This window comes from Mirounga leonina, unplaced genomic scaffold (genome assembly GCF_011800145.1).
Source record: "Mirounga leonina isolate KUSES-001 unplaced genomic scaffold, KU_Mleo_1.0 Mir_93, whole genome shotgun sequence".
Lineage (NCBI taxonomy): Eukaryota > Metazoa > Chordata > Mammalia > Carnivora > Phocidae > Mirounga > Mirounga leonina.
The window spans coordinates 39,541,583-39,555,892 of record NW_023270854.1 but is presented as its reverse complement, the minus strand read 5'-3'; the positions used below and the strand labels follow the sequence as shown (position 1 = coordinate 39,555,892).

The window sequence follows — 14,310 nt, the reverse complement described above, 5'->3', positions numbered from 1 at the left end:
GAGCCGAAGGCAGACGCTTAACGACTGAGCCACCCAGGCGCCCCCATCCAGTTTTTTTTTTAATCCCACTTCTGGTGTCTGTCAGAAACGAGAACATTCTCTCAATTATCCTGGCTAGAAATCCCCTTCCTTTTTTCACCCTGATCATTCACAAATATTTTGATTTTTCCTTTGAGGTATTTCTTATATCTGTCTCTTCCTTTTTATGTTCTTCTTCTTGCCAGGAATATTGCCATTCCTTCTAGAATCATTTTAAGACTCTCCTTATTCTTCAGAGTCCCAGCCAGATCTCCATTCCACGAGGCCTGGCCTTAGTATTGCAGTTTCATATCTACTTGTCCAGGTGTGTTTTTTTCCCCCTCTATTAGATGATCAACAGCTTTAGAGCAAGCACAGTGGCTTATGTTTCTTATGCCATCTCTCACAGTGTCTTACATGAATTTATCAATTCATTTGTCAGTATACGGTCCCCACATTTCTAATTTGTATCAAGAATGCTTATCTTTGGGGCACCTGGGTGGCTCAGTCGTTAAGCGTCTGCCTTCAGCTCAGGTCATGATCCCAGGGTCCCAGGATCGAGCCCCACATTGGGCTCCCTGCTCAGCGGGAAGCCTGCTTCTCCCTCTCCCACTCCCCCTGCTCGTGTTCCCTCTCTCGCTGTGTCTCTCTCTGTCAAATAAATAAATAAATAAAATCTTTAGAAAAAAGAAAAAGAATGCTTATCTTTGTTGTTCAAGGAATACAAAGAGGAAGAAAGAAACTTTTAAGAAAAGTAATAAAGAGATGTGAGAGAATTGATGTGCAAAGTTGGATATGAAAGCTTGGGAAAACAGTGTGTTTTAAGACAGCTACCTCGATGGGTCCTAGGTGGATATGGGTAAAACGGATTTGTTTTCACTTTTCCACTTGCTTTTATTTTTGTCCTTTGTTAAGCAATCGTAACAGTTTCCTTGACGGGGTAGATTTCATGTTTGAGGTTTAACTTCCGTAGCTCGAGCAAAACGAAGCAAGGTCAACCACCTTACCACAGCTATACAAAGCTTCCTTTGGTGCAAGATCTTATCAGAGTTTCTAATGAAACATTTAGTAGCATGTGTGTTATGGAGCCACAGATCCCTCATGGTTAGGATCTCTGAATGTATATCTGGAGGAACAAGGGCTCTTTATTCTGCCTTGGTAAAAATGGACTGTAAGAGCTGTCTTTTATGTTTGCTCTTAATCGGGCCATTAAGTATACTGTATATTGTGGATTCACTTAATACTGTTGGATATATTATAAAACCGTAGTATTTATATCTTTCCCTGAGGCACAGGACTTCCTTTTACTTACTATGACCATCTTTAAAATTAAAATCCATCTATTGGTTCTTTTTATCTCTCTTGTTTTCCTTTCCCTCTGTCTCTTCTTACGTTCCCCCCCCCCTCCATCTTGCTTGCACTCTTTCCTCTCCCCTTTATCTGTCTCACTTCTTACCATCACCAGCTTAGGTAATGGTGTCCAAAAAAAGTAAATTTGAGTTAATATGTCTTTCCACTTTGTTGTTGTTGTTGTTGTTAAAGATTTTATTTCTTTATTTGAAGAGAGCACAAGCAGAGGGGAGGGGCAGAGGGAGAGGGAGAAGCAGGCTCCCCACTGAGCAGGGAGCCCAACGTGGGACTCGATCTCAGCACCCTGGGATCATGACCTGAGCCGAAGGCAGATGCCCAGTGACTGAGCCACCCAGGCACCCCGTCTTTCCACGTTAAAAAAACATATGCTTTCCAGGGGTGCCTGGGTGGCTCAGTCGGTTAAGCATCTGACTCGTGATTTTGGCTCAGGTCATGATCTCAGGGTCCTAGGATCGAGCCCTGCATCAGGCTCTGCGCCCAGCATGGAGTCAGCTTGAGGATTCTCTCTCCCTCTCCCTTTGCCCCTCACCTTGCTCACTCGTGTGTGTGTGTGCTCACTCTCTCAAATAAATAAGTAAATAAATATTTAAAAAATAAAAGTAAAATAAAAAATATATGCTTTCTAGAAGAACAAACTCAAGAACTCAACATTTGGGTCTTCTAAGTATTAGAGACATTTGTAAAGTGTTATTCTTGATAATGCCTTAACTTTGTTGTACTCTTGTCATGAATACATCCTTTTAATCAGCTGACCCATTGCTATGACCTTATTTGCAATAATGAAAGTAATAAAGCTGGATCACATAAGACTTCATTGAGCCCCTTTTCAACAGGGACTTTATTTTGAATTTGCTTTTATATAGGTTTGCCTCAGCGAAATGAGGGCACACATAAGATCTTGTGAGAAGTATATAGATAAGTATGGACCGCTGCAGGAACTTGGGGAGACGGCAACCAGGTTTGTTTCGACACAATGTAATTGAATGTTAAACTTGATATGCCTGTAAAGAAGTTAATAGGCTGGAAAGGTTAACCTTCTTATTGTGAAAATATGTATGGAGTTGTGTTCAGGCTCTGAACCATAACACCTATTATTGGTAGTCATTTGTTAATGGCAATAATTATGAAAGAATTTTGCTTTCTCTACTTGAAAAGTGTTGCATAAGGGGAACCGAGTATTGGAGAGATTGGGAGAACTTGCCCAGACAAGTTTGTATTAAGGAAGATCCAAAAATAGAATGTGGAACTGTTCAAGTTCCACAAGGCTCTGCTTTCTGACTAATGGCTTGAAGTGGGTCCTGGTTCAGAGCCTTTCTTTTCACCATTCCACTGCCACTGCTCAGTGCCCCAGCTCATTTCCTCTGGTTTTGCTGGTTTGGCTTTAGAAGGTAGGAAGTGACATCTCAGTATATAGTCTGACAAGGAAGAACAGGCCTGGGCCAGACATCCTAAACCCGATACATTTTTGGTGGGTAATGTTTTATGGGGCTGGAGGAAGGGTGGAGGTGGTAGTAGGGGCAATGGAGAATATTGACCATTATTTGTTGTTCCTTAAAAAAAAAAAAAAAGAGAAATGAAATGAATCTGGGCATGACCTATCCTGTAATTACAAAGTTTGGAGTCTCTCTCTCCCAACAAAATAAGGGAATGATTTGTGTTTCCCTGCATAGGCTAATGGCTTGGAAACCATTAGTGGTATTCCATAAGAGTGTGATATTTTTTCTCTATCCTGAAGGAAAATGTTAGTCTTACTTATTTTAAGAAAATACACTCGGGTGCCTGGGTGGCTCAGTTGGTTAAGCGACTGCCTTCGGCTCAGGTCATGATCCTGGAGCCCCAGGATCGAGTCCCACATTGGGCTCCCCGCTCAGCAGGGAGTCTGCTTCTCCCTCTGACCGTCCCCCCTCTCCTGCTCTCTCTCTCTCATTCTCTCTCTCAAATAAATAAATAAAATCTTTAAAAAAAAAAAAAAAAGAAAATACACTCAAAGCTTAAATTTCCTAACCTGAAAGTCTAAATGATTGCCCTGCTTCCTTTTGTTTTACCAGATAGTGCTTTGCAAATGTATCCATTATGGTAGGATTAGTTTTATAGCGTGATGTTATAAATTTTAAATGAGGATTTTAGCTCAAAGCAGAGTATGAATTCTGTTAGATTGGCTGCAAGAACCAATAAGAAGGAAGGATAATAAATGGGTTAAGAAAAGGTATGGGTTTGACTGCAAGGTTGATAGGCTTTATGAAAATTTAAAAATATATGTGAGCTAATTTAAATTAAATAATTAGAATTAAATAATAAAGAATTAAAATAACAGAAAATGAGGAGGGTTGTTGATTAATCAGTCTTACAGGATAGATTGATACTTGCATTTAAGATAGAAATCTTTGCTTTATAAAAGAACTTATTACTACATAATTGAAATTTTAAAAATTCTTATACAGGGAGCTTATCTGGAGTACAAGTGTCAGGGAACAGGAAGTTGTATCTATGATAGAAAGTGAGCAAAAAATTCCAAGCCTCCATATTGTCCCTATGAGTTTAAGGGCAGCACTGTCCAATAGAAGACATTGGTAATTTTATATTTTCTCGTAGCCACACTAAAAAAGTAAAAAGAAACAGTGAAATTAATTTTTAGTATATTTTACTTAACCAAAGCTAGCTTAAATATTATTATTTGAACATGTAATCGATATCAACATTATTGAGATATTTCACCTTTTTTTAAATATTAAGCCTTTGAAACCCAGTGTGCATTTTGTACTTCCAGCATAACTCAATTTCGATAGCCACGTTCCAAGCGCCAGTAGACATATATGGCTCCTAGCTCGGGTAGTGGACAGCACAACCTAAGGGACAAATACTCCTTAAATATACCAGTAGTTACATATGCTGGTGGAGTTGGAGAACAAGTAACACCCAGTTATGGGACCTGAATTAGGAAAGCAGGGAAGAAAAAGAAACAGGACAAAGTAACCCAGGGACAGCTGGGTGATGTGATCCCCCCAGTTTCTCAGTTAATGGGTGCTCAGATTGCACTTCTTTCCCAAAGAGAAGAAAGTGCTTTGTGTTCATTATATATAACTGTTTCTCTGCCGTGTCCCTATGAGGATACTTTCTTTTCTCCGCTCTATCCCTATGAGGATACTTACTTTCTCATCTGACCATTATCAGGATGGAAAAATAATGTCAAATCAGGAAGAACGAGGGCTGGGAACTAGACCCACCTACATTCTATTTTTTAACCTCTAGTTAAATGCCAACGACTTTAGTAACTTTTGTATTCTATGCAATTTCCAGGTGTGTGTGTCCATTTTGTCAGAGGGAATTGGATGAAGACAGCTTGCTGGATCACTGCATTACTCATCACAGATCAGAAAGGAGATCTGTGGTAAGCAATTTCATTACTATTTCTGCAGTGTCTGCATTTAATATACACTAGAAATCCATTTAATAGGCTTCTATTTATAGATATATTATAAAGGATAGTTTATGTCAAGGTTGTGATAATTCCGTGACTATTAACAATATGTGAAAGTGTTGAATTGGGGCGCCTGGGTGGCTCAGTTGGTTAAGCGACTGCCTTCGGCTCAGGTCATGATCCTGGAGTCCCTGGATCGAGTCCCGCATCGGGCTCCCTGCTCGGCGGGGAGTCTGCTTCTCCCTCTGACCCTCCCCACTCTCATGTGCTCTCTCTCATTCTCTCTCTCTCAAATAAATAAATAAAATCTTTAAAAAAAAAAAAAGAAAGTGTTGAATTGAAAGCGGTAAGAATTACTAACGTGCAATCATTCTTTCATTTATGAACTTAGACATTCTCTCTTACACATAATTATGGGCATAATCAATTAAGAAGATCAAAAACACATAGCTAAGATCCAACTCTAGCATACTAACTGTGGTCACATCCTAAGTGAAAAACATTTTTTAATAATGCAATAGGGTTATCATGTCAATTTACTAGAAATGAAAAGTAGAAAGTTATTCATCTTTTTCAGTCTATTGTTTATTTCATAGTCTGAGTATTTATCCATATGCTTGCACATTAAATATACATATTGCTCATCATTTCCTAGGTTCATTGTGATGCTTCCTTTTTTTTTTTCTTTTCAGCCTGGCATTTTAGTTCTACTTTGCCGTGTGGCTTTGATAATTTTCATTTTTGTATAGTTGTGAGGGAAAGCAGGGTGGTGCTGGGTACCTCCTCATTTACTTAGCCATTTTACTATTTTTTGTACACTTGTTACCAATTTTAGGATTTGAATTCATATTGTACATTTGAACTTTTCCTTCTATTGGATTTTTTCCTAAGAGGAAATTCCTTAGATTTATCTTCTGGGACCAAGAAAGTGCAAACTTTTTAATAGCTCTTGAAATATACTTCTAAATGCATTCCAAAAAGGTTGACTCAATTTATATTTGTGTCCGCAATTTAGGAGTAAACCACTTTCACCTTAACCTGGCTAATATTGGGTGCATTTATTTTAAAATTAAAGTAAGAGGCTTAGCAGATATAAAATGATACCTCGAAGATTATTCTGAATTTTATTTTAGTTTTATGGTATAAATATGTATATGTATATATTTTTATATATGTATGTATATGTGTGTATATATTTATATACACAAACATATATGTGTATGTGTGTCGTTTACATAGATAGGAGTTTTGGTGTGTTTTTTTTGTTTTGTTTTGTTTAAAGATTTTATTTATTCATTTGAGACACAGAGATAGAGAGAGAGCATGAGCAGGGGGAGAGGGAGAAGCAGGCTCCCCACTGAGCCAGGAGCCCGATGCGGGGCTCGATCCCAGGACCCTGGGATCATGACCTGAGCTGAAGGCAGACACTAAACCGACTGAGCCACCCAGGTGCCCCAGGAGTTTTGGTTTTTTTAATTTGAGTTTTAAGCTTTTTTTTTTTTTCCTATAAAATCCTCTTGGAAAGTGATGAGATTGAAACATAGTCATTCATATTGGATAGATAGATATAGATAGATAGATATTTACAAACAAGGATAGTTCTCACAACAATCGTAGAAGATAGGTGTGATTACTTCCATTTTACAAATAATAAATTGAGGCTGGGAGAGGTTACCTAAGTCTTGTAAGGTCACCAGCTGTTAAGTAGCTGAGCCACAATTCGAACACAATAGTCCAGCTCCAGAGCATGGTGAACCCCTGAGCTCTACTAGCAAGTTCACAAGAGAAGCCGCACAGTAGAGTCAAAGTATTTGTTATTGATCCTAATGGTTTAGGGGTTTTGGTTCTTGGAATGGCTTGATATGTGTTGGGAGAGCAGGGGAGATTATCATGGGCTTTTACTGCTCTAGTTGTTCTGTTTTATGTTGGGTCTCTGGGGAGCTAGAGGAAGTTAGAAGGAAGAGTTAGGATGGCATAATAATAGCGACCATTTACCCACTTCTAAGTGCTTCTTTGCCTCCTAGCAACCGTCAGAAGGTAGTATCCACACAACCTGAGCCCTGACCACTAGTACCCAGTGCTAGGAGTACCCAGTGCTTCTCTGGCTGGAGGAACACCAGGTGCTTTGGAGCATGGTCTTGGGCTGCATCATAGCAGCACTCTGGGGCAGGTCATGTGCCAGTCTGTCCATTGGTACTGTGCACCTGCTCCAGCAGAAATCCAGTCCCCGTGCTGCTCAGTTTGGCCATCAGATTGAAGGTGGCTCGTGGAAGCTAGGTCTTGCTTGATTTAGAGGTAATAGAAGGAACTGAAGAAAGTGGATCTAAGGGCAGAAATAAACCAGGAATGGTGGGATCAGATTGCCCATAGAATCAATAGTCAAAAACCTAGGCTTTGGAGGAGATAAACTTTGGTACCAATCCCAGCAAATCCCACCAATGTCTTTGCCTCTGTTTCATCCTTTGTAAAATGGGGATGATAATGATAATGATCCCATTTTCACAGGGTAGCAGTAAATGAGTCAGGTGATCATGGTGGGCTACTACCACTTTTGCAACTACATAAAACCAAGGCTATTGGAGATTTTGAGGAAGCCATGTACTCTCGCAGCTGAGGAACCCAAGCCAGAAGGGTGGGGGAGTGAAGTGGTGAATTTCCAAAGACCAGGATGCTATCGTGGCCTTGAGGCAGGAGCAGATTGTTCACAAAATTCGTGGTTCTGTAATACATGAGGGCTGTCTAGAGGTGCTCTCTAGAACAGAAGACCTTCAGTTTTCCTGTTAATGTTTCATGCTTGAGTAGAAACTCGAGCCACGTGTCACTCTGAAGGATCTAGAACTACTAGAATTCAGGATACACGCTTTGGTTATGAAACGGCAGGAAGTAGATACTGTGGCATATTTGGGGTTCACATGCTTAGGAATCCCCAATGGGGGCGTGCTGGTGAAAATACCCCAGGTGAAGTCCTAAGTCCAAGGCTGATTCTGGGTTGGTGTGGAAATTAGCAAGGAATTATTGCTTTGAGGGGCTGGGTTGTTGGGTTTGCTTACAGATAAGATCAGTGACCTCATCTGACCTAATGTGGTGTAAGAAGTTTCATGGCAGTTAGAGATTTGAGCAAATGATTCTGCCTTCTAGATAAAATTAGATAATTCAGAAATCGAACCACGAGCCACTAATCTTTTCTTTCTGAGTTGCTCAAGACCGGGGTAGTAGATTAAGAACATCAAGAAATTGTGACTTTTCTTACATGCAGCTTTAAGAACCGACAGCTCCTTTTTGTCACGTAGTAATTATATTCTGCCATGTTGTATTTTTTTAAAAGTATTTATTTATTTTAGAGAGAGAGAGAGCACTCGTGGGAGCAGGGGGGAGGGGCAGGCAGAGGGAGAGGGAGGAGAGAGAGTCAGACTCCTCCCTGAGCTCCGAGCCTACACAACATGGGGCTTGATCTCAAGATCCCGAGATCATGACCTGAGCCGAAATTGGGAGTTGGAGGCTTAACCAACTGAGCCACCCAGGCGCCCCTGCCATGTTTTATTTTTTGAAAATTTGCCTCTGTGGAATATTAAACTCAAAGGAGGCCAGTGACATAAGCAGCATGCTTCAGATTGAATTGAGAGACCACTTTTGAGAGAAATTTGGTATTTTGTTTTGGAAAGGGAAGATGTTTCAGCAAGAGCCACACTTTCTGGCTATTTTCTCTGCCCAGAGTGCTCTTTCTTTCAGTGGTTGGCTCATATTTATCCTTTAGAACTCTGCTTAAATCTTTCTTCCTCAAGGAATCCCTCCCTGACATCCAAATTACTTTCAGCTCTTGCTTTCCTCCCCTCTTTTTTTCTCATTTATCACAATTTGTAATTGTGGGTTCGTTTCAGGTCTGCCTCTCCCTGTAAGGTATCAGGCTCATGAAGTCATGGAACTTCTTTGTTCAACACTGCCTGCCCACCTCTTCGTAGAGAACCTAGCGCATAGGAGGATATAGTGATTATGAAAAATAAGATATTAAAGGAAAATATAATTCCATTCACCCAGATTCAAAGGTTCCAGTAGTCTCTTTATTTTCTGCCTGCTCCCAAGATTCATTCCTTAAGGGAAGGAACAGGACTTTTATTGGTTTGGAACATAAGCTGTGGTGACTAGAGCCTGAGCCACCTGCCCCACAGTGGTTTATTTCTGTCGGTATGTAGAATATCTGTGACTCGACTGGGCAGTGGGAGTGTATGTGCATAAATGTTTTGGAAGGAAGAAAAAAATCTTTATTAAATTTGCTTTCAGACTCTTGCTAAATTAGATGTGCAATCTGGTACCTTAATTTTGGTTACATATTTGCCTGTAATTATTTTCAGTGCATGTCTCTTTTCTCTTTTTTTGGATTTAGGAATTTTAAATTTCTTTCCCAAATGGCACTTGCCATCAGATAGTTGCTGTGGAGGTTAATCTAAACCCCAGATAGAACTGGGTGTCCCTTGTAATAGATGTTCTGAAGGATTGAAGTTGGTGGTAACTTCTGATATGGTGGCTGTTTTCACCCGTGGAGTTCACCATCAGATAAAGTCCATATTGAGATGAGGTCAGCATCTTTTGAATATACACTGTGCATTGATTGATTCCTAATATGAGTATCATGGCCTGGGAGCATTGAGTGGAGGTGCATAATAAAGGATGAGCTGATGTTAGCAAATTGGCAACGTTAGTGAGAGTATAGGTAACACTTAGGTACTTGGCGATGATTAGTCAGCCTCCTACCATTTCTTTCTCCTCCTATTCTTACCCTCTCCTCCCTCAGGTCAGATCCCTCACTTTAGGACACAAAATAAACCCTTAGAGTAGTATAGATGTTCACCTGTTGTTTTCCAATGTCCTTCTGGAAGAAATCTCTTGAGTTACACAACTAAATATGTACAGCAGAAGACCAAAGTCTCCACTAGCTCCTATCAACATCAGACTAAAAACAAAAACTACTTTGCTTAAAGTTCCAGGTTTTCTGTATCTTTCTCCTTCACTAGATCTGGAATCTCCTTCATAGTTGGGTCAGGGCTTAGCATGTCTGTACCTCTGACTCTTGGCATGGGGCCTACAGAAACCATAGTAGGTGCTCAAATAAGTATCTATTGAGCAGAATTGGTCCCAACTTACCCTTCCAAACTCATCTTCTACCACTTCCCTCAACATGCCCTACCTTCAGCTTCCCAGAGCTTTTCCCATTCCCTAAGCAGGCCTGTCCTTTGTGCATTGATTTCTCTGCCTGCGATGCCCCTCACTCTGGCATTGCTGGCTCCTTCTTCAAGACTCATCTCAGTTACCGGCAGCTTGGCTGAAGCCTCTCCTGATTTGCTGGGCAAAATTAATGATTCCCTTTTTAGGTCTTGAACTGCCTTTTTGAGTATAACACTTGACTATATGTTGTAACATCTTGGGTATGGCACTTGCTTTGCAGTATTGAAAGTATCTGCTTACGTGATAACAATAGCAACCATTTATCATTTGTGCCAAGGGCTGAGCTGATATAATGACTGAGCTTCATAATGTTAAATGACACCTTTTAAATATACAAACAGCTCTGCAAATCAGCTAATTCTCATTTTGCAGGATAAGATTAATTACTTGCCAAGGCTAAGTCAGTGAGAGGCAGAGATGAAATTGGAAACTGTTTTCCAGGTACTGGGCATGCAGGAGCGAATAGGAGACATGGAGTTTCTTCCTCATGGGGCTCCAACTATTCACGAACAAGGATCAAATAGCAGTAAATACGTGGTGTTTATCAAATGCCTAGTATGTACCTGGCACATGGAGGACATTCTCTCTAAACATCATAGCTACTCTACAAGTTAGGTGGTGGTATCTCCACTTGACTGAAGAGGGAAGTTCATGTGCTGAAGGTCAGTCACACAGCTCGGCAGAGCTGGTGCTGGGATTTGAAGGCTCCCCGCCATGCAACAAACTGTATCTTCACTGGTTTCCATATTCCAGGTGCCCAGCACATAGTAGAGGTACCGTAAAGAGTACTGAGTGAACAAATTTCTGTAACTAGTGTCCCTTCTTTCACATCACAAAAAAATTAATGTTGCTTTTTTGTTCAGGTATTTCTTGGTCTCAGCTGCGTTCTCATTACTGCACAGGTGTCTATCTTGGGATAGGCAGTGTTGCCAAGTAACCAAGATAGCTAGAGCATTAGAAAATCATAAATGACTATAGAGCGATAATAACTGAAATGATGTAATTTTATTAAAAATAAGACATATTAATGGACTAGAGCAAAATTCAGAAGTTAAACTATGTATAGATTTTGAGCATACTGAAACTGAGACCCCCCCTAAAACAATAAGAAATACATAAAGACCTCATTTAAATTTAAAGCAAGATGTTACCATCCAAACAGATAAATTAAGCACTGTTATAATATGAAAAGAATATTGAATTGTCTATTAGGAGGCCTAGATCCCAGTTCTGATACTTACAGTGGTATAAATTTAAGCTAATTTTTTTTCCTTTCTGAAATTGAGTTCATGAAAGAAATAGGACAATAATTAATTCACTAGGTTGTTGTGAGGGTCAAATAAGAATACTACCTAATTTTTTTTTTTAATTTTCATTTTTTTAAGGAGGAAATCTATTTCTTTTTAGAGATTTTTATTTATTGATTGATTGATTTAACAGAGAGAGAGAGAGAGAGCGAGAGAGGGAACACAAGCAGAGGGAGTGGGAGAGGGAGAAGCAGGCTTCCCGCTGAGCGGGGAGCCCAATATGGGGCTCGATCCCAGGACGCTGGGATCATGACCTGAGCCGAAGGCAGACGCTTAACCGACTGAGCCACCCAGGCGCCCCAAGAATACTACCTAATTTAATGCCTGACACATACCTGGCCCTCAGTAATGATTCTGCATCTCATATTTTAAAAAATGAAAACGTGAAGAAATAGAATTTTAAAAAACCCTAGGATAAATTGTAATAAAGCAGTAAAAAATATATATATATAATAAAGTAGTGTATTTTTTTTTTTTTAAAGATTTTATTTGAGAGAGAGAGCACACGTGCATTGGGGGTAGGGGCAAAGGGAGAGGGAGAGGGAGAAGCAGACTCCCCACCAAGCAAGGAGCCCGACATGGGGCTCGATCCCAGGACCCTGAGATCATGACCTGAGCCGAAGGCAGATGGTTAACCAACTGAGCCACCCAGGTGCCCTTTTTCTTTATCATATACTACTTTAGGGGTATATGTTACACACAAACCCAAAAAACTGAGTTCATGCAAAAACTGGTAAAATCTAAGTAAGGCTTGTAGTCTAGTTAATTGCCAATTTCCTGGTTTCGATAATGTACGGCAGTTTATAAGGTATTACCACTGGGGAAGCTGGATGATGGAGTCATGGGACCTCTTGCATTATTTTTGTAATTTCTCATGAGTTTACAAATACTTGAAAATGAAAAAGGTTATTTTTTAAAGCCATTAAGTATTTCAAGAGGGAGGCAACTAATTAAATTATGCTACATCTACTAACTGCAATATTGTTTAAATAATAGATTGATAAATATGAAATAAATAGCTATACTGTTAAGTACAGGAAATGCATATGAAGAAATAAATGCAATTTTATTTGGTTAATATTTATGCAGTTTTTAAATATTATGCTGAGGAATGGCCAATAGATTCATAAAGTTAAAATTCACTTGTTGAATGGTTATTTAATTTTTTAATTTTGACACTGATTATTTTAAATTCTTTCTTGAACTCCTGATTTTCTTTTCCAGTTCTGTCCACTTTGCCGTTTACTACCTAATGAGAATCCAGGAAGCTTTAGTGGCAGTTTAATAAGACATTTGCAAGTCAGTCACACTTTGTTTTATGAGGATTTCATAGTAAGTATATTTTTTTACTCTTACATTATGTTTCTATGTGGCATGTGTTAAGCCTACCTTTTTAAATATAAGCGAATAAAATATATAGCAGAAAAAAATGTGTATGGACCTGAAGTTAAGTATCAGCATTAAGTAGGAAATTATAAAAATATAATGTTTATAAACCTGACTATTGATATTATCTGCCTTAGAGAAAATTATTTTCTTTGTGATCTAGATAGTCATTGTATAAGGTACTAGATTTCACTTTCGGAATTATTTTAATTTCTACTCTAGTCCCCTCCCTATATATAGTTTTAATTTTTATGAAGCTTAAAACTTATGTAGCTGAAATGAGATGAAATCACATCAGTAATGAAATAGCCCAGAGTTTGTTCTGCATCCCGTTGCTATTATAGCACATTGAATGGCTAATAACAGTTACTCAGTAGGACACACAGGCCTCATGTTTTATTTAAAAATGTTAAACTCCATGAGACACAAAACTCATGTCTATTGCACATTTTTAAACTGAAAAAATTGTATTATGAAAAATTATAAACATATACAAAAGCAGACAAAACACTACCACGGACCCCTATATTATCAGTAACTACCCATCAATAACTACCAACTAATGGCCAATCTCATTATATTTTTTCTTTCCGTTTTATTGAGAAATAATTGACATGTAGCACTGTGTAAGTTTAAGGTATACAGTATAATGACTTGACTTATATAGTGTGACATGATCACCACAGTAATTTTAGTTAACATCCATCGTCTCCTCTAGATACCTATAGATACCAAAAAAAATTTTTTTTGTGATGAGAACTTTTAGGATTTACTCTCTTATCAACTTTCAAATATACCATACATTAGTGTTAACTGTAGTCTTCATGTTATACATTATATCCCCAGTATTTAATTAACTTATAAGGGGAAGTTTGTACCTTTTGACCCCCTTCCTCCCATTCCCCCTCCCACAACCCAATAAATTTTTTGGGGGGGCGGGGATGGAAGAAAAGTTAGATGTAGTATGAATAGTTCTAACTTATGACTGTATTTCCCATGATCAGGAATGAGAATAACAAGCGAAAAGTTAATGTAGCCTTTGTTCTGCTTTGCTCCACGTGTTGCCATGTGAGGGTAATGTGTTATCTCCTGAGTCCCTTTGAGCAAAGGGGTATTGCCTATTATGGAAGGAAAATCCCTCATAACCATGTTGTGAAGTAGTATATTTTACTGTTACCGCCATCTAAATACATGAAATGTTAAGGGCTAAATTTAACTTTGCATATAGTTTTCACATGATTTTTGACTGCTGTCTTTTTGCAATTTCAAGATAGAAATTAATAATTGTTGAAGATCGTCCTTTGAAAATGTTCTCCCTGCTTTCTGATCTGCCCACTATGGTTATCCAGATTCAACACAAGGAGTTTTGGGTTCTGACCTGGGTTTGAGTAACAGCTCTGTCTCAGTCACAGCTCTGTTAAATACCACTGAGTCTGTCTGTTCATGTGTTAAGTGAGGAGATTAAAAGCACTTCGTGCCCAAAGCTCTTGTTGAGGATTAAATGCAATAGTGCGTGTAAAGTGGTTTGCACAGTTTGGGCAAGGATGTTAGGCCATCTGGAGATGGGGAGAGGATAAATGGAGGTACTAG

General features: G+C 39.1%; 1 protein-coding gene across 1 annotated transcript in view; it reads left to right on the top strand.

Annotated features, from left to right (window-relative positions):
* Positions 1 to 14,310, top strand: part of RNF125 (ring finger protein 125) — a 37,779-nt gene that overhangs the window by 18,327 nt on the left and 5,142 nt on the right. Inside the window, exons 3-5 of the mRNA XM_034996338.1 lie at positions 2,253 to 2,347; positions 4,687 to 4,777; positions 12,559 to 12,666. Of these exons, the coding sequence (XP_034852229.1) occupies positions 2,253 to 2,347; positions 4,687 to 4,777; positions 12,559 to 12,666 (294 nt within the window). The remainder of the gene's footprint in view (positions 1 to 2,252; positions 2,348 to 4,686; positions 4,778 to 12,558; positions 12,667 to 14,310) is intronic.